This window comes from Amblyomma americanum, chromosome 1, assembly GCF_052857255.1.
Source record: "Amblyomma americanum isolate KBUSLIRL-KWMA chromosome 1, ASM5285725v1, whole genome shotgun sequence".
NCBI classification, from domain to species: Eukaryota; Metazoa; Arthropoda; class Arachnida; order Ixodida; family Ixodidae; genus Amblyomma; species Amblyomma americanum.
The window spans coordinates 372,062,679-372,086,784 of record NC_135497.1 but is presented as its reverse complement, the minus strand read 5'-3'; the positions used below and the strand labels follow the sequence as shown (position 1 = coordinate 372,086,784).

At 46.6% G+C, this 24,106-nt stretch overlaps 1 protein-coding gene across 1 annotated transcript in view; it reads left to right on the top strand.

Annotated features, from left to right (window-relative positions):
• The window catches only part of LOC144115656 (nose resistant to fluoxetine protein 6-like), a 67,570-nt gene extending 58,756 nt beyond the window's left edge, over window positions 1–8,814 (top strand). Inside the window, exons 10-15 of the mRNA XM_077650100.1 lie at window positions 1,274–1,353; window positions 1,744–1,866; window positions 2,777–2,897; window positions 4,592–4,778; window positions 5,775–5,917; window positions 7,302–8,814. Of these exons, the coding sequence (XP_077506226.1) occupies window positions 1,274–1,353; window positions 1,744–1,866; window positions 2,777–2,897; window positions 4,592–4,778; window positions 5,775–5,917; window positions 7,302–7,505 (858 nt within the window). The 3' untranslated portion in view covers window positions 7,506–8,814. The remainder of the gene's footprint in view (window positions 1–1,273; window positions 1,354–1,743; window positions 1,867–2,776; window positions 2,898–4,591; window positions 4,779–5,774; window positions 5,918–7,301) is intronic.
• The last annotated feature ends 15,292 nt before the right edge of the window (window positions 8,815–24,106 follow it).

Genomic DNA, 24,106 nt, shown 5'->3' with positions numbered 1-24,106 from the left:
TCCGTAGCTCACGGAGAGGAAAGCACACATTGAAGGACAGCAACTAACACGACGCTGCTTTCTTTAGAACTGTGTGTGTATTTTCTATCTTCTAATTGTGTTTTCATGTCAATGCGCAACAAAAATACGATGAATAAGTGTCTTCTTGCCTCCGTGAAGTGACAACAGCAGAAATGGCGGCATTGTAGGCGATTTGTGCGAGGGGCTATTGAGAAGGTGTGGAAAGTTGAGAGTAGGTTTCGAAGAAAGTTTCTACGTCATGTCATGTTGTGTACGCTGAGCATCTATATTTTGCTCAAACGGTACTGGATGCAACGTTTCGCATCGTTTCTTAACTGCGTTCAAAAATTGTTTCAGGGGATTAGTGGCTCAAATGGAATCACGTTTGAGTAAGGAAGTTAGCAGTTTGAAAGGCCATACATACTGATTTTTTTGTTTCCATTATTTTTGTTCAGAAATCCGCAAACACAATTTCAAGAACGTTTTCCCTAAAAAAAATCCCGATAATGTAGTTATTGCTAGTTAGCGTTTTTCTTTAGCTTTTCAGTCCTCTTGAAATGGCGGGAAGTTTTTAGCGTGTAATCTGCGGTCTGTAATCCTTATGGCATGTGGCGTGCGTTACTATACCTCTCAATGTAAAAGCGCTCATCGCATGCCAATACAAGTGCTTATAATCCGCTACAAACTTAAGCTACAGGATGTGCAGGATGTGGCGAGGTTTGTTATAGAACGTTACGCAATAGTCAATTACAAGCGCTTTACATGCCTTCGTATACAAGAGCTTGTAATGGAGAGACCAGCCTTACAAGCATTATTATAGCACAAAAGAAAATAAGCAGGTCTTCATGGGGGAGCCTAAGTCTGCTAGCCAATGCTTCGCCAAGAGGACTTGTCTTACACAGAAAAAAATACTAGGACTTCTCTTGCTCAGACCAAGACAAGTCCTCATGTAGAAACACTGGCTTAAGGACTCAGGCTCACCTGAGCCTCAACCTCAACCTCAACCTTAATTCATTTTGTTTTGTGTCGTCAAGAATTCCATCTTCCTGCCTTTTCCTAAGAATTATTACAGATTTGAATGAGCAGGTATATGCTTTGTGCCCGGATTTAGTTCATAGCCGCAATTTTTACTTCTTGTCTCGTATGGCGGGCGATCTCGCACGCTCACATATGTAGTGAACAAACGGCATTGCATTTATTACATGAACATGCAGATGTTTGTTATTTCAGCTGCGGACTAACGCTTCTTTTTATTGTGCTCCTAACTTATCAGTGCCAGCCTCACTATTGGTACATCAGCGCTGACCTGCAAATCTTCCCTGTGGTGCTTGCGACATCCATACTCATGGGCAGGTGGGTCTCCTGAGTCTGCTCTTACTGTCACACAATCTCGAGTCAAACAAGAGGCCATCAACATACTCCTAAAAGGGGCATCTAGAGAATAAGCCCTCAAATACTGCACTACGCGAACGGACAGCTGGGAAGGAGAAAGCCCTTTGTGAAAAGTGCATTCCCGATCTCTACTGACGCATTAGTGCTGGCCAATTACAAAGGCGCACACAGTAATTTTGTACTTCATGTAAACAAGAAAATATCAAGAGAGCGAGTGCCGTTTTCGCAAACATCCTATCAAGTGTAACTATTAAAAAAACCGCATAAAATGGTATTTCACTTCACAGATACATTTCTTTCCCTCTCAGAGCGCCAAGGCGTAATCACATGTCGAGTGTCATTGCCTTTCAGGAATGTGAAGCTGGGGGTGATTATTTCGTCCAGCATCCTGGTCGCGAGCGTCGTAGTGGTCGGTGCTCTCACCTACATCAACGGTTACCCGCCGGCCATCCTGCTCCTGGGAAAGGACGTTCTGTGAGTCTCCGCACTTAAGCGCGTAGCTAAAAACGCCACATTGGCAATTCAGGCATTACGTTCAGTGGTAACTGTCACGAAAACACTGATAGTTATATAAAATTCTTAAATCCGTTCTCACCGGCCGACTCCAACACATGCACCTTTGTGGAGCATTTTAAGGTCAGTAACTATTCATGGCCCCCACTTTCAGGAAGCACTCGCAGTGAGCATCTGGTTGTAAATGTCAGCCGCCGCGTTTGACGTCCGGTATAGGATTAATTACGCGATGCTTCAGTCCGTTGCAACGACGCTTAAACACACAATATAGGTCACTAAATGCTCAATATTGACCGTCTTCCTGTCCGCACTCTTTAAGATATCTTCTAAAGCGTAGCGCAAAGATTCATTTTGGGGACATTCAATAAAATGTGAACCATGGCAGTTACTCATCACCTGGCCCAGCCGCAACTGAGGCAATGCTGAGGCAATGCGCTGCTGAGAACGATCTCGTGGATTCCACTCCCGTCCGTGGCTGCCGCCTGTGAACAGAGTCTCCCTTTTACTCAGGCATTAACGCTTTGTAAAAGAAATCTCGTTGACGCAGCAAGTCCACGGGAGTCCAAAATTAGCCGAGACGGAATAATTCAAGACATTATTCTAAGCCTGAATACTTCTGTTCACTTCAGGCTTTATTGAAGACCTCAAGCTTTTATTGAGCGCTGTGTATTCTTGTTTACTAAATAGCCCGTAAATAGTTATAAATAGTTTTGATTAGTTTCATAACCACAAGGATCGATTCTAGGACAAAAAGGAGGACAAACTACCATGTTGTCGCCACAGTCTCCTTAATCCCTCCCTATAGAAGGTGCGCAGTTTTAACGACGCCTTTTCTCCGTTCACTGGGCTGACACTATCACGTCATTCACAGCTATTCGAAGGAGCTACTGTCGGAGATATACTTCCGGCCATACGTGCATGTCGGCCCGTACCTGATGGGCTCGCTGGTGGCCTGCCTGTACCTCAAGCGCCAGCGACTTCGCATCTCTCCTGTGAGTGGGCGCTGCTGTGCAACCGCCTTTTTTTGCAGAGTATATTTTGGACTTGGTAGCTATGGTGTGTGTCTTTTGTTCTGTTCAATGTTTTTCGCACCTAACGATTGTTCCCAAAAATAACTTCGAAATTCGAAAACATGTGAACAGTACGCAAAGGCGAAATGTTTGTCGTCAAAACTCGAGACATATAACTGATCCGAAAACATTTCATGTGCCCATGCTTTGATCTGAGAACGAGCAACTCTTTTTGAAACGACGCTGTGGTACGCTGTTTCTATATGAAACCATATAATTGCAGGACCCGTCAGCGCCGGGAACAGGTACTGCTGCGCTGCACCCTGCTTGTGGGTGCGGCGATGTGGTTAGGCGAGTGCATGAGCTGCTGTAAATGAGGGGAGAAACGGGGTATGGAGAGCAAAAAGAAAAGAAACATATTTTGTCATGTTTAGAAACATGCCAAAATCCATGCTTAGCCGTGTTTAGCAAAATTGTTTCTATCGGTTTTTTGATACCGATATGTGTTTTTTTAATGAAGCCGAGGAATTCAACGCAACATTAAACTCCAAAATGCTGAGGAACTTATTGAATTATCGTTTAACAATGCAGAAGTAGTTTCATTTGTTGCGAGGACTCGAGAAAAATTCAATTTAAGGCGAGCCGATCTAAGTCACTTGATCGATAAGGCCTGTCGTACACTGTTACGGTTTGCTGGCTGGATGTACTAACAAAAACAAGGCAATGCTCGACCTCTAAAACTACGTGTTTAAATTTCTGCTGTCTAAATTCTCATTATTATAGGCACTGAAATCGCATTTGCTGCAATCGATTGAATCTTATATATCTTGTATACTACAGCTCTAACAATGGTACAAAACATATATTTATAGAAGGAAGCCGAGGAGGAACTACCCGCCGACTTCCGAGCCTTTCCTTAAAGATTTCACCACATAGCTATTTTTTTCGTTCATACAAATAATCATTCGCATCGAACATAATATTAGTCATTATTTTGCAGTATAAAGGCACTCTGGTAGCGTGCGTCGAGGCTTAAACTTTTCGCTGTAAGTTGCAGTTTCCTACACGTATACATGCGCCCACAGAGGCGAAAACTGCGGCGCTCTCCGTGAGCTCAGTATTGCATGGAAAAAATTTAGACCTCTGCTGAGCGTGACAGGATCACCAATAATCTCTAGTGCGATTGCCTTTGTACCATCCTATAAGTGTGAACGGAGAGATCGCGCGATCATCTCCTCCGGCTCCAAGTTCGAACTAATCAAATTTCTTGGGTAATTGTAGAGAATGTTTTATGAGATTGCCCTTCTAATATTTATTCGCTAAACTTTAGACATTCTTAGCTGAAGTGTTTTGCGATGCTGTTCTGATGAACTGGCACCGTCAGGCTTACAATATCTTGTTAGTACGTGGATTGTACCGGCGCAAGCAGCACAGTTCGTTATCCCGCGCATCCTTCGGCCTGTCAAGAGGCCCCGGGCTGCGTCTCCTTTAGCCTCCTTTTTCGATGATACACCTATGTTTCCTTCTGGTTTCGTTCGAGAAAATTAGGCAATGCCGCACAGCATCTGATCTATAATGTCACAGTTAAATAGGCAGCCTGACGCACAAAAGACGCGAAGAATAACAATACATTTCAAGGATCGTTTTAACTATTCTCGCTGCTCTGTGTGCCACAGCGTCTGGAGTGCGCTGGCTGGCTGGCGTGCTTGGCGGCCGGTGCCTACGTCAATCTGGTGACAGTGGCCTGGGAGGACGGCCGCTACCCGAGCCCCTTGTGGTCAAGCGCTTATGCGGCGCTTCACCGAGTGATGTGGGCAGCCTGCCTCGGATGGGTCGTCTACGCATGCGCCGTCGGTCGCGGAGGTACGCACTCCTAAAACACAGCCTTGGCCTGAACTGTTCCATCTCCGGCGGCCACGTTCGCTTCAGCTCTGAGCTTAGCAGTTAAAGTGAGAGACAAGAGTTCAAAAAAGGCGTGGTCACAGAACCTTCCGTCCCAGCGCAAGGCTTCGACCAGGGGGCGACTAACAATCATTTGATCATCATATTGATTGTAGTTGGCGCACATATCCTACGAACCAAGAAACATCAAATGACAGTTATAAAATTCCGCCAGACTTCATTGATGCGGGCAGTACGTCCACTATGTTGCATGCAAGCGGTTCAGTATTTACGCCGAGGCGCCCGTCCGGACTTAGACACTCGGGAGAACTCCATTCAACTTTTTTTCGTAGGAGAAATCATTTTGCCTCATACTGGCTTCATTGATCTTATTCCGGCGGCAAAAGGCGTATTTATTGCCGAGCCAATTGAATAAAAAAACATTTCGCGCCATTTTATCGTATTCACGACGTCAAGACGGGAAAGGACTCCGTCATCACTGTGAGGAAAAATGGACGGTGTAGTGTAGCCTCAGAGATCCGCGTTTCTAAAATTTTTTTTTTACGCATTGCACTTTCCTAACGTAAATGGTCGATGATGGCGACACCAGTATTTCATTTTCTGACCTTTTATAGCTTAAAAAAAGCTTCTTTTTTATTGAAAATAGGGTTTTTGTCATTATAACACAATACTCTATCAATATGGGCCGACTTTAATTCGTCCTTAGTGTTCTTTTAACCTAACAAAATGTAAGTGCTACTAATCAGGATGCCCAACGCATAAACACTTGTGTAGAGACGCTGCGGTAGAATATCGCCACGACAACCATGCCCTGTAATCTGAGCATGGAATGCTGGAGAATTCTGAGGCATGGATGGTGGGTCTTACTTCTGTGACATCACGAGCCATTGACGCCACCAAAAATAGTTTGAAAAACATTTACGTTGTTTTTTTCTAAAACTTGCTTGTCTATTGCAGGGATCCTGAACACCATCCTATCTTGGAAACCTCTGGTTCCAGTTAGCCGCATCTCATTCACTATTTATGTCGTACACATATACGTTATTTACCTCAAACTGTGGACCATTCGGGAAAGGTTAAGCCCTGACCATTTCCATGTGGTAAGTACATGTACTCATTTGCTCTGCTCACTGTGTACAAAATATCGAGCTCAAGTAGTTTGTGTGAGAACGGTGTCATCACAACCCCCTTTAACAGCAGCTGCAAATTTTCTGCAGATTTTTGTCCTAGAAGCTCTTAGTCCATTATCATTCTTGCATTTAAAAAACACTTACATTATCAAGTTTTTTAATATGCTTAACAAAGCATACTCATGGGTGTGTTTGTTCGTTTAGAAAAAACTGTGAAAAACGAGTTTAAAAACAGCCGCAAGAGAGACAACAAGCGATCCGCTGGGTGCTGACCATGGTGTGTGTTTTCTGCTTTTAATTTTTACCGCCTCACTCTGCATCAAGTTGATAGATATTGATTACGTGAACCTTAATGGGACTGAATTGCTTCTTAAAGTGTAGTAACAAAACAAAAACTGTTGCGCATTTTAAACAGAAACGACCACTGGGGGATATGAATAACCGACTCGACATGCTCTTGTGCTCACTGCAATACTCTGCCATCAGTCCGGTTAACCTCCTTGCCTTTCTTCCTCCTATTCCTCCTCCTGCTCTCTGCCATCTTTGTCCGAACAACTGTGCGGTAAAAAATTGCTTCAAAATTCAGCCAGTACAACACGCGAACAAATAACAAGGGCTAGGAAAAAATTTGATTGATAAGGTGAAAAATTACAATTTGATCATTCTGTAAATGACTAATGTGCATTCGGTAATCTGAAAAAAAGAGAAAAATACAAGAATAATAATAGTACAGACTTACCCAAATAAATTTGTTTAATTGTTCACTTCAAAACGCAAAATGAGCCAAATGCATTAGGTGCTTTAATATGTACGGAAGCTTTTGCTTGTGGTCTCTACTCAACGCCTCTTTTCAGTGTGGTAATTATTGCATACGCTGATGGTCCTCTGATTCCACATGGGAACGGCACAGAGAAAAGAAGCCTCGGTTTGGGCCTTCAAGATTGCATGCGAAGCATCATACTTGTTAAAAAGCCTCCCCCCCCCCCCCCCCCAACCGCTTCGCATCTTTCATAGTTTTTTCACCGCAGAGCATTGACAAGTACTCTCAAAAGCCCCGGGGCTAAATTAAAAACATTTCAGGGTTAATTTAACATGATGTGTCATCGTAAATTTGCTAAACACACCACGACGTGGTGATAGCGCTTTTAAATATAAGCGTGCAGGCGCGACTACCAACCTGAACAAATGCGATCTGAAGAGCACTGACATTTTTAGCACGATAGTGGGACCTCTGCGTGTCCTCAAGAACCTCAAGCGCGGACCCGGTAACTGGCGTTAGTTTTCGCATCCAAGTAATCGCTGCATGTCTGATTTATTCGCGTTTTCTTTGTCCTGAAACTCCTGAAACACGCAGTTCATGTCGGCAATCTCCAACTTCGTGGTGGCCGTCATCCTGGGCTTCGTGGCGTCCGTGCTGTTCGAGAAGCCCATCGTATGGCTTTGGGACAACGTCACTGGCTCACACAAGCCGCCCCGCCTCGCTCCGCATGTCACCAAGCAGCCACCGCAGGAAGCTGCGAGCCCTGCTGCCAACGGCATCAAGAAGGAGCCCGCGTAAAGGAGATCCACTGTGTGGATGGTGCAGCCGTGCTCGAACGTTCTTAAGCTATACGTGTCCGGGCTTCCCTGTCCTGCACCAACTCCTTAGCCCGCCCGTTTTGTTTTTTTTTTGTCATCGAAGTTTCCCGCTCAGCAATCTGTGCGAATACAGTGCATATGCTGGACATGCATACAGCTCAGTGTTTAAGTTGTAGTTATTTCTCTGGAGACTGAAGTTATAGCTAAAGAGAACGACAATACTGCATTGCTTGGCGCTTAAGCAAAATGCAGCGGGAGCTTCAAATTATAGTCAGATAAATTCACTGATTCTTGTAAACACGCTTTAGTGCTTCAAAAAAAAAATAAATCCACACTGAATATCATGAAGCTTTCACGAAAAAGATCCAGTCAGCAGAGCTAAGAAACACGGGTTACAGCACAAAAAAAGGTTTCTTAACGTGCAAAATTGCAATATTATTTTCAGGAACTGTCGCGAATTTCTCAGTGGTGTGCAAGTTTACTCTCGCGAATGTTCGCCTTGTAAGGGCTTTATCCTTAATAACATATGTCTCATTTGTACTAGCTTGAAACATAAATGCACACGTTTTAAAATTTGCGTAACCATGGCGCATAGCCACACTGCGCCCGAAGTGGCGCATAATGTTATCGGAGGCGCTGTGATGGCAGGAAGCTCTAAACGTGCCTAATGCTCCTCTAGCGTTTTTCACAATTCCATAGATGCAGTTCATTTCCACGTGTTTCGTGTACGATGCAGTGGCTTTGTCTCCTTCTTGTTTGCGTTTTTTTTTTTACAATGTTGGGAACGCCACTGCTGTACTCGGAGGTATCCTCCGCCACAGCCGTTAACACATACGTGGCAGAAACAAGATTCAAGAATTTCCCTGATAACTATCAGTACGAAGTCAATAGGGATTTCCTGTGTTAATCCTCTGCATCTCTGCTGCAATGGGCTCTATTATAGACTGCGCTTCTACTCACCTGCGCTTGATTTGGAATCTAATCATAGTTGGATGTGAGGAACTGCTTATGCCCATAATTAAGTAAACCGTGTCAGCACTGATATTTTGGCATTCGGCAAATATCTTTATATCTCAGGCTTCCTACCATTTGTGTTGGCATAAAGCAACGAGTAACTTCGTGCAAGTGGGATGGTGCACACGGGAATAAGAACAGTACGTGAGTGAACGAGGCAAACTTATCGCTGAGTCCTCTATTCCTGCCAGTGTACATTTCATTATGATTGCTGTTTTCTTCTTTTTACTCGCGATTTTGTTGCAACGACTTTTATTAAAGAAATGTTATACTGTATAATGTCTGCCTGTCGTGTTGCATGATACAGTACCACGGATCTGAGAAACCTGAGATTTTTATTGCGTGAGAGTCCTGCTTACCAAATGTTCTATGGATGATCAGCCAACAATTAACCAAAAACCTTGTACGTATTCCTTAAAACTAACTCAAGCGGTATCGTTGGCACTCCTTCAGGAGAAACAGAGATCCTTCCACACGGCTTATATTCATTGGTTAATGGTAAGTTTTAGATCATCAAAATAAAACTTCACTGCCTCAGTTACTGTAGATGTGGCTTTATTAGAAATTTGCCTTCCGTGCTCAGCGCGCAAAACATGAGAGCCAAACGCTGGCTGCAAGACGCAAAAGCAGCGGTCCCCTACTCCATAGACGTTGACACAGAACTTCCTGGCTGTAATGCCTGTCAGTGCGCAGAAAAAATATCGAGAAGGATCTTCTGTTTACGAAGTGGTGTTTTCTCTCAGCATTTAAGAAATTTCTCACTAGATTTTTAGGCCTTTTTACTTATTAATTGGGACTAATTCACAATAGTAGGGTGAAAAGATAAACCTTTTTGATCCGGGGGCAGCCGTACTGTTCAGTTTATTCGCCGATAACATGTATAAGTTTCTGTGAACCCTCCGCTAACCACGTGAGATAGTCAACAGCTTCATTTTTTACGTGGCCGCACTTTCCGTCCCAGGCGGCATTGGCTGACTACCGAGCAATAGCCAAACGTCAATTTCCAATCGGTAATGGCAGCTCGACCATTTGGCTCTCCACTGTCGACCACGTACGTACCAGGTTGGTCTGAAGCCGACCGGCGCCCACGGCCTAAGCATGTGCACCTGACTGAATGAAGACATCATCTGTAAGGTGGCGTGGAGAAGCGGTACGCCCGACGTTGGCACGACCTTAGAGGCCTAACGGGCTTGACTAAAAACGAAAATTCAGTAGATATTATCATTCACTGCCAGGTTAAAGGGACCCAGAAAGGGTTTTCAATAAAGATGCGATATGTCTGGGATGTTAAAAGACGACGGTTCATAATTATCCCCCAGCAAGAATTATTTCAATGCGTTTTCTGAAAGCTGAGTTATATGCAGACAAAATTTGAACTTCCGCGTCTTCGCGCCTTTCCCTCTCCTCTCGCACGCCAAAATGGCGGCGCTCCTTCACTGGCCCAACCCACTCGGCGTCTCTCATACCTCTGCTGGCTGCGGCGCGCACGGAATGGCCGCGGTAGCGCGTGACGTCTGAATTTGGCGCTGTGGACCAATTATAACCGCCCGCTGCTGACGTCACTTGCACGACGTGATGTCGTATGCAAGGCTTTCGCACGAAAGCTCGGCACCGCGCGCCGCCGCGAGGTGCGAAAGCGAGGTGCGAAAGCAGAAAACAGTAAAATCTGACAGGTTAAAGGGAAACTAAAGGGGAATTGCAAATATGTTAACTTTAGCGAAAACAGTGTTTCATCCTTTAAAACGCCACACCGTGAAACAATGTTTCAAAGACGAGAACGCCTACCGATAATTCGCGTATGCTTTCTAAAATAACCTTTGAAAATATTTAAGAAGATTTATAACTAAGCATGATTTTTTCCACTTTCCATATCTGAAACATTGACGTTTCCCAGGTACAGGATGCTAATGTTGTCTTAAACAGGATTTATTATCTGCACAGTGTGAATTTTTTATTGTTGGTATCTGAAGATAGTCTTATAGCTGCCTGCAATGTATGCGAAAATTGTAGAGAAAACCACTATGCTTGAATGTTTTCTCCCACCGTGCGAGAAGTATCGCATTCAGCGCATGAGAAACAGTGGGAGGTAGGAAAGCATTTCTCCGTTCTGTGATCACATGACCATCCTCTGCTATTTTAAATTGCATCGCTCTTTTTTGCTGATTTAAACATTTCTTTTTCCTGCAAAACGACACCACGAACCCTCGGATATAACAACGCCCAAAATGTTTCTGTTTACCGGTAATAATTCACAAAGCCTTTAAATACGTCGGTAATAAATACTATTTTTCCGACGTTTTCTATAATCATCATCCAATATGCAAAAAACAAAAGATTCGAATCTGATATATTCTGAAGGGAAAAAAACTTGAATTTGATATGTCCCAATTTCAGATCATTGGCAAGCGAAAGGTTAATAAGCCATAAAATAGCGCATAAGTGAAGTACACGTGGCGCCACCACTGTCGGGTTCGTACAACTGAAGAAGGTGAAGTATTCATACACGTATGCGCTTTCTCGACGAACGGCATGTCGCCGCGAACGGGCAAATTCAATGCAAATACGAGGAAAGCAGAAAGGCTAGACTCAGCCACGAGCGCTGAATCTTTCGCCTCGCATTCAATGCACTTAGGCTGCGTGCGACCGTTGTGCGCAGCAAGACGCGAACCGCAAGCTCTAAATTGCGATCACGCTCTGTCTGCTGAAGCCGTTTCATCCTTACTTAAACCGTCGAATCAATCGCCTACTTTGTGCAGGCTGCGGGCGTTATGAAGTTTCGAAACATTGGCAGTTCTTTTCTAAGTAAGCGCTCATGCAGCTACGCGCAAGCATGCACGTCATCAACTTGTGAAGCGCTATGCGAGCGCATTGTCTTCAATATTTACTTCCCAGTGGAGAGGCGAATATGCTTTGAGATATACTGAAAAGCACGAAAAGCACCCCGTGCATGCACCATCAACTCTACTTTGGCTCATTAAAGTAAAGGCTTCCCACATTGTGTTTGCATGCACGCTGTACATGAGGCGTCGGCAGGCAAGGCAAGATTTTATATCCTTTTGTTCAAGTGTTCGCTTTTTTACTGCAAAGCAGTCGCATGCCAATGCGATAAGCAGCTAAACGACTATTAACGATACACGCACTTTCACGAGAGAAGTTTTCAACCCGCTGATCCGAGCTGAGATAGTGCGCGCATTAAGGGCGACAGCTAGAGATGGCAGGCGGCAAACTGAAGTTGAGAGGAACTTATCCTGGTTCGCTTCCGCTTAGAACCCATAGAAAGCAATTCACGAATATCGACATCTCAACGGCTACAGCAGAGCCAATCAAAAGGGTGGCCTGCGGTCATACTTACAGCGTAGTTAGTCAGCAGACATGGAATAATGGGCAACACAATGTGCCATTTGATAAGCGATACGCGTGCAATTTTTCACTCAGATGTGATATTGAATGAAATATATTAGAGCCCGTCTGCTGCTCGCATGCTTCCGAGGATCCCTCGAAAGGCCCGTGTAGGCTTCCCTCGATAATTTCGCGTAGTTTGTTTCGCGAACATAGAGCATTTTCTACCGTACGCGTGCGTTGCAATGAGACACAGACGTCAGCCGCACGCGATGCCTCGGAGACTTCAGCAGTTGGGGTTGGGGAGGGGGGGGGGGGGGGGTTGAAGTATAGTGGGCCGGCGGAGGTGGCGGCTTGTACCTGCCCCTTGCTGCCCTGACGTACGACTCAACAGGTCACGGGACCGGTGGGTTAGTTTCGGTTTTCCGCTGCGTTTGCGGACTTTGGAAGTGGCGACTCTAAATGCCCGCCTTTGCTTGGAACATTTCGGCGGAGACAACCGTTGCAAACACTTCACAGAAATGACGACACCGCAATTGCGGGTGCTTTGGGGCATTCATTCGTTGTTTTCTGTACAACGCTGCCTCCTTTCCAAACGGAATAAAACGTCGCTAGTGTTCCTCAGGAATACCCTCCCATGTCTCTTAGTTTGATATTTCTCTTTAGTGTCCCTTTAAGTGGCATTTTTTTTTATTTCTGCATCAGCAGAAAACAACCGTATCAGTGTTGCTTGCGCTGCTCCGAGAGCTGTGTAGCGGTTACTGTCACATACACTCCGAGCGGAAATTCGTACCTGCATTGGTTTTGGCGCTTGAAACGTCCGATGTGAATGGAATTCTTTGTGGCGATTATATGATCACGTTTCACGAAGCCACAGACGTGCTAAGAGTGTATGGGTGTCTAGCATACAGTGCACGAAAATCTTCTGAAAACCGACTCACAGCTCGACTACTGATCCGGAGTTCCCGGGTTCGAACCCGACTGCGGCGGCCGTGTTTTTATGGAGGAAAAACGCTAAGGCGTCCGTGTACTGTGCGATGTCAGTGCACGTTAAAGATCCCAGGTGGTCGAAATTATTCCGGAGCCCTCCACTACGGCACCAGTTTCTTCCTTTCTTCTTTCACTCCCTCCTTTATCCCTTCCCTTACGGCAAGGTTCAGGTTTCCCACGATATACTAGACAGATACTGCGCCATTTCCTTTCCCCAAAAAATCAATTATTATTATTAATAATAAAAGCACCTGCGGTGTACAGTTCTCAACGTGTGCTAGAAACGTGATTATTTCATCGGCACCGCTTTCCTTACAGCAGTATCCATATTGGAGCAAAATGAGGGAAACGAACACGGCAGTCTTTCTCTCTCTTCTTTCTTTCACACACGCACGCACGCACGCACACATACACGCGCGTGACACACGCACGCACGCATGCGCACACACAACACACACGCGCGCGTGCGCGCGCAAACGACCCCGACAACGAAGAAATCCTGAAGCCACACCATTGCAGTGCGGCTTACGACTCTGACTGTCGTACAACGGCTGCAAACGCTCACCAGTATTTTACTAACAAGCGAAATCTCAATGTCAGTACAAGTGTATTTAGTTGAAGGCTCCGACTTGCAGCGCTGCGTCGTCTACAACGTCGACATCACTGAGGATCAAACTGCACTCCAGCGTGAGCTGTACTGTCCCACGCACCGTGTCATTCAGGCCCGACGCATGGGAAAGGGGCGCTCTAGCATAGTCACCCTGCAAGGCCCTCTGACACTACCAGCCCGTCTGTACTATTATGGCTGTATTTTAAGGCCTCGGCCATATAAAACGAGTGCGGTATACTACTATAACTGCTTCCGTACTGGGCATATGCGCAAATCCTGCCCCTTCACTGCTGCCGGTGAAAGTACATCGGAAGGGAAAGTGGCTTATCGATGCGGCCTTTGTAAATCCGACGACCACGAGATAACATCTCCAAGCTGTCCGATAAAACAAAAGCTAACACAAAAGGCTCGTCGTCGAATGACTAAGCATTGGCCAATACATGACAGTATAACTTCATTGCAGACATCCAATCGGTTCACAGCTTTCCAGTGGGATGACGACGAGTGGCCGGAGCTCCCTGAGCACACCTCGCATGATCCTTCAGCTCAACAGCATTCTAACGGTACTGTGCGAAAAGCACGTCTCCGAAAACAGCCAACAAAGCGATATGGCCGCAGTCGACGAATAAATCGCACGTCTTTTAGCGGATGTCACCAAGCTCCGGCAACACCGTGAACTGCTCGCTCGACGTAGACGGGCAGTGGAATCATCCGCCACATCGGTCTATATCGCAGCAACATCGCCTTCCTGCCGCCCACAGCGTCATTTCCTGCCGCCTCTTCCTAGATTACCGCAATGCCACAGGACAACTCTGCGACTTCTTTGTTACGGTTTATGGTCAACCAGTTGTCCAACCTGACGTTCGTGATTCTACAGCGCTTGGGCTAGTAACTATAAATGGCAAGTTCCAGTCGCGCTGGTGTGCTGCAGTGGAACTGCAGAGGCATTGCACGAAGGTGGGAGAGCTCAAGACCCGACTACAAATTCACAAGCTCCAGGTATGGGCCATGTTGCTACAGGAAACAAGCGCCTTGCCATCGATTCCAGGCTTCAGTGCCTACATGTCTCCTTCAATGATAGACCGTCGTGTACAAACTACTGCTCCCCCGGGAAAGGCGGCGGTGTATGTGGACTCACGCTTCCCCCGTGTACGCCTTGCTCTCGAAACCTGGTGCACGTCATATCAAGAGGTAGTGGCAGGGGCTGCGAAATTTAAGAAAGGAACTGTTGTAGTCCTTTCATTTTACGTTAGACTAGCCGGGGCCCTTCCTCCAGTATTAATCTTCGTTGGTTACTAAGTGTCCATCGGCAGTACCCCGGGTGTCCGATTTTAGTCGGAGGCGACTTCAACGCCCCTCACCTGGACTGGGGTACGCACCTTCGAGCCCTCGGGACAGGCGTGCGCGGGACGCCTTCACGGATGCCCAGTTTGTTCTGCTCAACCATCCTGGGCCAAAAACACAGCCAGTGCGTCAAACTCGCAGTGCTTCCTATGCTCCAGGCTTGACGTGATGGTCGTGACTGGGTACTCCCTCGTGGCACATGCAGCCAAACTGCTGGGGAAGTGATCGTCACCTTATCATCATCGGTCTGCGTACCTCGCATTTACGACCTTTACGCTGCAAATGTTCTGTGATCAACTGGGACAGTTTTCGCTCCTGTATGGACAATGTCTGCTGAGTCTGTTCTCCAATCCTTGTTGAGCGCATACAAACAGCGCTCAACAGTGCTACAACTACCACCTGGACTGATGTTGGTCGACCGGTACCAGACCTCGGCCTTCTTAACTTGTGGGCGGCACGCTGTCAAGCCGAGCTGGCTGCTACGCGAGACCCTTCTTCGTCGCAGGCACGTACGCGATTGCACTATCTTACAGCTAAGGAGTGATATCAGATTTATCCAACCTTCATGTCTGGGATCCGACGGGGCCGCTCTTCTATCGACAACGTGGTTGACCTTGTAACGTCGGTGCAACACAGCAAAAGTTTGAAAAGATTGACCGTGGCATTGTTTTTGGATATCAAGGGCGCGTACGACAACGTAACACAACAGGCCATTTTGGACGCAATAGAAGCTGCTGAGATCGGAGGCAGCACGTTCAGCTAGATACGCAGCTATTTATCAGAGAGGTTGTTTTTTGTCCTGACTGCGGAACAACGTCCTTACACCGAAATTCGCGCGGAGTCCCTCAGGGTGGAGTGCTGAGCTCAGTTCTCTTCAACCTTGCTCTTATCGGCCTGGTCAACGTATTGCCACAATGTGCTGAGATCTCTGTATATGTAGATGATATCTGTATTTCGGCTTCAGGGGTGACCCGTCCTAAAGTTCGTGTAAGACTTCAAAAGGCAGCATCGATATTGACATCTTATCTTCGCTAGCAGGGCCTGAACATTTCGACCGAAAAGTGTTCACTTGTGGCGTTCACACGCAAAATAATGTCACACCATTCGCATCAATGGCGAAGCCATTCCTTATGAGAGAAGCCACATATTCCTTGATGTTGTCATCGACAGGAACATCTCGTGGAGTCCACATATCCACAACATGAGAAAGAGACTAATTGCGATGGTGCACGTCCTCTCCATCCTCGGAGGAAAGTCCTGGGGCGCCTCAGAGCGCTCAATGCTACAACTGTACCGTTCCGTATTTCTGGGCTGCATGCGGTACAGTCTTCCGATATTGAGTTCCATTAGAAAGACAAATATCAAGACTCTTCAAAGTGTGCAAGCGCAAGCTCTCCGTATCTGCCTTGGACTGCCTAAATGTGCATCAACAGCAGCAACTGTTCTTGTTGCCCGGGAACATCCTGTTACTACATACATTGCTGTTGACACCATGAGAGCACATATTCGGCACCTCACACGGGTTCCCTATCATCACCATGCAACACTCCCAAAAATTATGCCGCGTACTGCATTCGTCATTGAAGCCCATCGCGCATATCTTCCATCGGAGTTCACCCCTGCGTTAAGACCGTGCTCACCCTTATGGAGTCTTCATGTACCTCGGGTTCACCTTTATATTTCTGGCATTACGAAGAAAGCTGGTGTATCACTGCCCGCTCTCAAACAACTGACTTTGAATCACCTGCATTCTTACCACAGTCACCGCATACATGTTTACACAGATGGATCAATTCACTCGATCAGTTCTGCGGGGTCGGTGGTGATACCGGCCAGATCCATCTTCATGAAAGGGAAGACGACCTATCCAACATCTTCAACTGGTGCGGAACTCGCAGCCTTACGGGCTGCGGTTGAGTTCATCAGTCAAGAACCTCCACATGACTGGACGGTTTTCACCGACTCTAAAGCAGCCCTTCAAGCCCTGCAAGCTGCGCTACGCCGTGGGTCGCAGGAACAAATTGTTGCTGAGATCCGTCTACTTTACCACGGCACCGTATCCAAAGGTCATGACATCATTTTTCAATGCCTGCCAGGACACTGTGGTATTAACGGTAATCACCAGACCGATGCGGCTGCGCGTTCTGTTCACAACGACGAACTTCAAGTGAGGATCCCAATATCAAGACCTGACGCTGCGTGTGGGCTTCGCCCTTTGGCGCTGGAGCTCGCACTTTCAGCGTGGAACAAGGGAGAGTTTTGCAACCTCCGCCTCAAGCACAGAGCAAGATTATACAGGAGGTGAAACTGCCGTCTGCGCGAGCGAGCGCAGGCGACCAGATAAAGTCACAATTGTACGCGCCGACGAGGGCGCATGCAGTGGCGGCGCCTTGCGGCGCCTCGTAGAAGCAGCAGGAAAAAAAAATGTAGCGACCGGGCAGGCGGATCCGGCGCGCTCTCCGGCGGCGCGCGCTCAAAGCAGACGACAAGCAGACGAAACGGCTCTTTGCTTCAGCGGTCAAGCCGTGACGTTGTATTTCAGTAGTTTCTTTCCAGGCCGCCAGGCGCCGCCAGCAGGATAGTGGCGCCGCGGGCTTGTGACCTTTTCTGGTCGCCGCAGACGGCGGAGTTTCCACTCCTTATAGTCTTCCTCCGTGGCCTCAAGGCACTGGACCCTGGACTGCGCCTTTGTCTTCCACGTAACTTAGCACGTCGCGAAGCAACATTGTTATGCCGCTTATGGATCGGTGTTGCTTTTACCAACCACTATACTTTCCGGATGGGGATGGCCGACAGCCCTGCTTGTGAAAGCTGTGGTTGTGAGGAGACCATCGCTCATCTTCTCTGTGAGTGCCCGGCATTTGCGAGTGCAAGACATACACTGTGTTGTGCTCTGGACCACCTCGATCCTCACCCATTAACAGAGCAAAAGATCCTCGGTCCGTGGCCACAGAAGTCAATTGCCCTCAAGGCATACAAGGCACTCTTTGCCTACTTGAGAGCGACTGGATTGAGTGAAAAATTGTGACAGCGTTGTGCGTGTGTGTTTGTTATACCTTTTTCCCCTTCTATCTTCCTCCTTTTAGTCCCCTAATTCCTCTTCCCCAGTGCAGGGCAGCGAACCGGAACCCCTTTCTGGTTAACATCCTTGCCTTTCTCTCCTTCTCTTTATCTATCTATCTACAGCTAAGGCATGTAAATATGAACGGGACCTCTCTCGACGGCAGTGGCATGCGTGGCGCGAACAATTTTCTCCAAAATCCTCGAATGCCTCTCTCTGGCGAACATTCCGTACTGGAACGCTGTCGCCGCTCGACTGACGTAAAGCCCCTTGATAATTATCAAGGGGCTTTAGACTGACGCAGCAGCAACCGCATGCTTCGCGGCTAACTTGTCGCCAGATGATTTCGCCAAAGAAGCAGCGCAAATGTTTTTCCCAACATACGGTGCTGTGCCTTCTTAGCCGCTAGTTTAAATATGGCAGGCAACCCAGCGCATGTATATCAAATGCCGTCTGATGTCGACGTAGATGGAATTGCGTGTCCATTCTCTATGCATGAGTTGCTGGCCGCAATAGATGACGAGAAACGGAAAACAGCGCCCGGCCCGGACAATATTCAGTACGAGGTGTACAAGAACCTGAGTAGCGCTGCACTCCCTCAACTACTAGACACCATAAACAAAGTATGGTTGGATGGCGTAGTGCCCGAGATCTGGAAATACGCTGTCGTGATTGCTATTTATTTATTTTATTTAACAAATACTGCAGGCCCTTAGTGGGCCCTAGCAGGAGGGGCGAAAAAAATACAGCATTTTGAATATCAATTCATGACGCGAAACATAAGTAAAATACACTAAGACATGTTCAACTCTTACAATAAAACATGCATAAACACGAAACACGACTATGAGGTAGACGACAATTTGTCAGTGGAACCAATGGACATGATGACATCAGAAGGCAGCTTGTTCCATTCCTCGATAGTGCGTGGTTAAAAAGGATATTTAAAGGCATTAATTTTAGTTTGATGCGGCGTTAAAGAATGTGCATAATGATGTCTTGTGGGACGAGTTGCAAGGGGTGCAAGGTTAACATCGGAACTCATGGCGAGTTTGTTGTTTTTCAGCAGAAATAGAAATTTTAGTCTTTGGATTCTTCTACGTATTTGCAGTAGTGGGATGGCATTTTCTTTCATTAAAATAGAAGGAGAGTCAGATGTGCGATATTTAGAAAAGATGAACCGCACGGCTTTCCGCTGTACAGCCTCCAATGCCTCAATATTCTTTTTGGTATAAGGGTCCCAGACTGTGCAAGCATACTCTGGTTTGGGTCTTATGAGGCTGTAATATGCTAACTGCTTTATCCGGGAAGGAACATTTTTAAGTTTGTGGCGAAGAAGTCCAAGTTTTCTGTAGGAGGGTGAGCAGGCATTGGCAATATGACTGTTCCAACTTAGATTACTAGTTATGGTAACACCGAGGTATTTATATTACTTAACTTCTATAAGAGGATGCGATGGGAGGGTGTAAGGAAATGAGTGTACAATTTTTTTGTTGGTGATTTTTCATAAACACTGTTTTCGCGGAATTAAGCTACATATCCCAATTACTGCACCATGTGTCAATTTTCTGGAGGTTAGAGCTAAGGAGGATTTGGTCCTTAGGGCTGTTAATTTCGTTGAACAAAATGCAACGAAATTAAATCGAATCCCGAAACCAGGAAAGCATCCGACGGACCTTGCCAACCTGCGACCTATCTCCTTAACTCCTACGCTGTGCAAGCTGGTGCAGAAAATGCTAGCCACACGATTGCCATGGTGGCTAGAGCAGCACGGTTTTTATCATCCAGCACAAATCGGCTTTCGTCCATATATTGGTATAGAGGACGGGTTGGCTGTCTTGGCATCTGCAGTTTTGTCATCTACCCGCAGCCGCAATGTGCGTACTGTTTTAGCAATGTACGTTGAAAAGGCATATGACAACATCAGTCATGCAGCCATTCTGAACTTCATTGACATGCTTCATCTCCCTTTGAGAGTGCGTAGTTTTGTCCAATCATTTTTGGAAGGCAGGAAATTTGCAATACGCCTCAGCGGCGAAGCGGTCGGATCACTTGTTCCTCTCTGCGGCATGCCCGAGGGATCAGTATTGTCGCCGACGTTATTTAATATTGCTTTTATCCCGCTGGCTTGGCGCTTACATGACATCCGTGACATAAAATTTCTCCAGTACGCTGACGACATCACGGTGTGGAGTACTCACCAAGATCTCCGTACTCAGGAGCCTGCCCTTCAATCTGCCTTGGATGTTACATGTAATTACGCATCATCCATCGGACTTCAGCTATCCGTGCATAAAACAACATACACGTCAGTTGTCAACCGCTGGAGACGCCGTAAACTTGCTGCTCCGTCCTTGTCTATCAGGCACCCCACTACAGGAAAGTCCGAGTTTAAAAATGCTTGGCTTAATGACTCACCAATCAGGATCAGCGACTGCATGGCTTTCTCAGGCAAAAAGGCAAGCTATTCGGACTTTGGGTTTGTATAAAAGAATTGCCCCTAAAACTGGTGGCGCAGGCTCGTTCGTTGCACGGCAATTGGTGAGGGCAGTTCTGCAGCCACGTATTGTTTGTTTATCAAGCCCTGTTTCAACATCTTACAAGAGCCTGATGGGATCGCCTTGAAGCCGTGAACCGAGAGGCTATGAGGACCATTACGTGCCTTCCACGCATCACACCGGTCATAGCTTTACAAGGCAATGCGCAGCTCAATACCATTGATGAGCTGATGCAGCAGTGCCGTGAAGCGCGCAGCCTTAAGGCCAGTCTATCGAACTCCACGCATGCACTGAGGACTTATGCAACGTCACACTCCATTCTTCAGCCGCCAACGCCAGTTCTTCCCCATGGAAGTTTGTACAGCTCAGCGACAACAAGCCAACAGATAATCGCCAGCCAACATCTGCTAATTCGCCATCGTTGCTTCGCCAGAAATTTGAGGAACAAGATGCTGCCTGCCTGAAGGATCCATTTTTGTATACGTAGACGCAACACACAGGACTGCAAAGCAACAACAGCTATCTACTGCCCGTGCAGACCTGCCCTGAATCAAACCTCTTGGTTTCACCTTCCGGAACCCCCTTCGTCACTTTGTGCTGAGCTCGTTGCAGTGCAAGAAGCACCCTGCTCCGTGGCAGACATAACTATGCTCCCTGCGGCCCGCGTTGTCATCCGCACTCACGCTCTTCAAGTTGTCCGGTTGCTATGACGTGTTAGCCGCTGTCTAACGATATGTTAGGACATCCACCGGCTCGCGGCACGCATCCCGCAGCCAGTACGTATTGAGTCGGTACCACGGGATCTGCGGACCTATCAAAGCCAGGCAGATTTAGCGACCCGCCTTGCGAATACAAACTCATCACCGCCTCGACACCTTCATTTGGACAATTTTACCCTCCTTTCATCAAGAAAGGAATTCCTCCGTCGCCGCACACGTGCTCTCATCTTTCCGTGTGCGGTAACCCTCCCCCGTGGTCTTACCCGTGCAGAGGAGGTTGTGCTTAGGAGGATCCAGGTTTGGATTGCTCTCACACCAGCCGTCACTCGGAAGTGGCCTCAGTACCGATAATTGTTTCCTCGGCCAGGGTGTCCGATATGTAAACACGGGGACATTGAGGCCGACATTCATCACTTACTGTGGGACTGCCCAGCTCTCAAGCCTACAAGGATCCGGCCGCTGATGGTAGCAGGTCTTTCACCAAAAACCCTGCTTCATACATGGCCTGGACGCAGGGATCGTACCATCGTTCTCTACTGGACTTCATTAAATCAGCTAACCTTTTTTCATTCCTTTAATCTCTACTACATCGTTCATCAGACCTTAACCCATCATTGATGCTCTGGGGCAATAATTTTCGCTTAAAAAAGAAATCTTGAAAAGCGTGTATGCATAAAAGCGCGCAGGGAAAGACAATGCTAGACCTAGACATCATTCATTATTTTCACTTCATTTCTTTATTTCAGATTTTCGAGTTCGCTCAGCTCACACAAATTGCGCCTCATTGAAATTGGGTTGTCGCGGGAGCCACGAGGCACAGCAATGTTTTGTTTAGTCTTCATATATTTTATTACCCTCGTCAGGTCGTGTTTTGTAATGGATTGTACACATTATTATAAAAAGTTATAATTTTTAGCTTCTGCTTCCGTCGTTTCGACTGTTGCCAACTGTCATTTATCACCGATCTGGTGAAATAACCTTCGTCATACTTGAGCGCTTTGGCCTCAGGGATGTTGGTCCTGACGATATATCAGAATCTGGATAAATACCTCAACATTCTGAGGCAATCAGTTTGCCAATTCTGCAGTGAAACATTTAATGACACAATTCTTATCTCTAGAGGTCACGATGGATGGATGGATGGATGGATGGATGGATGGATGGATGGATGGATGGATGGATGGATGGATGGACGGACGGACGGACGGACGGACGGACGGACGGACGGACGGACGGACGGACGGACGGACGGACGGACGGTAATAGCGTTCCCTTTGAAAAGGGGTGGTGGCAGGTGCTACCGTGGTTGGCTTTTTTGCATTCATTTTTGCTTTATATTTTTTGAACGGTATTATAAATCGATCGATACAGTCACCATTTTCTTTAAGCACATTTTTAATCCTACACTTCTAACATCAAATCACCTCTCTGCCTTTGAGCCACCAATCTTCAATCGTTTTTGCTAAATTTAACCGCAGATTCATTCACACGGCTGTTGTAATCTCTAAATCATAGGGCCTCAGGCGGAGTGATTGCGCCTCCATAGACATCCGGATGGATATCACCACATTAGAGAATAAGGTGTTTAATTTATTCGACACATTTACCACCCAACACACGTGTGCCATCTTCCTGGTAACATTTATTTTTTAGTTGCGTGTTCTAAGGTAGCCTGATCTATCTTCAAAGAGTAGGGCACCGCCTCTTGAGTTACCGTAGAATGATTCCATGCTGACCTGCCTTTTCCAATATCGGTACAGTTCTACACTATGGTTCTTTTCCATTCAACTAATTCAGTTTTTAACTCCTGCGTTTGTTTACATGTCGTTTAAAGCTCTTTACTTCACGCATCGTTCTTTCGTGCATACTAACGACTTAGTTCCCCAGTTCTTTTAAGCCATTTTGAGTCAACGCTCTTTCTGCATAACCATTTAAACACCTCAGGTTCCCACCTATTAGCTGCCAATCTCCTCAAGCGTTCTTAATATAATATTTTACTTTGAGCTTCCCGTGCTTCGAACTATGCCCGGCCCGCATCCCCCTGTATACTACCTCGTTTGTGGTTTTGCTGTGGGCACCTAGTATAATCTTCCAACAGCTTTCTGATTTGTATCTAATCTTGACTTAACTTCTGGCCTAAGGCACAAAACCGCATTCACGAAGGAAGCCCTGGCTCCATTATGGGGTCGTGTACAGCGCACCCTGTTCGGGCCGGTCTACATCTCGGAGGCAATAGTAAGTTTACACAGAAAGAGATGGCGCTGGCAATAGAATACAAACAAGGTTCGAATCCTTCGAATGGTCAATGTAGATGGGCTGCATGTGAGGTTGTGGTCACTCTGATGGTGCTCAAAGCACCTGGCACATTAGCATGTTGTGCACGAATTCCGCAGTGCAGTCCTGTGCAGGTGGCGATAAGCAGATCAGAAAAACAGGCTGGTTTTTGCCGCGCTTCTGGTCTCAAATATGCCGGTCGCTTCGACTTCTGTGCAAGTGGTGTGTACTGAGCAAGTTGCGACATTTCCTTCTTAATGAAGGTTTCTTTTTCAGATTTCCTTGCCCAATATGGCGTGGAAGTTTCCCAGTAAGGTCAAAATATTTCAGGGCACAAATAAAAACTGTATGGTGTGCCATTGTATAGCACCCCAATCACAGTCAGTTTTTGGTGGAAACATGTATTCCACTCAACGGGCAATCTTTCATGCGGTCGGTCGCACAACAGGCTGCAGCCGAGAGACGGCCTCTGCACGCGTCATAACTTTAGATTTTTTTATTTAAAAAAAAGCGCAGCTATAGTCGCGCGATGGTTATTTCCGTGTTTGAAAATAACTCTGCACGCATCGTGAGGCTACCCCTCCCTTGCTAACTTTGTGCTTTTACGGGTAAGTCCTTCCTTGCTCTATTGCAATAAAATGAAAAAAAAGGAATTATTATTTTGGTCTAGGGTAATAATTCCTGGGAGTTTAACGTCCCAAAGCGACTTAGGCTATGAGGAGCGCCGCAGAG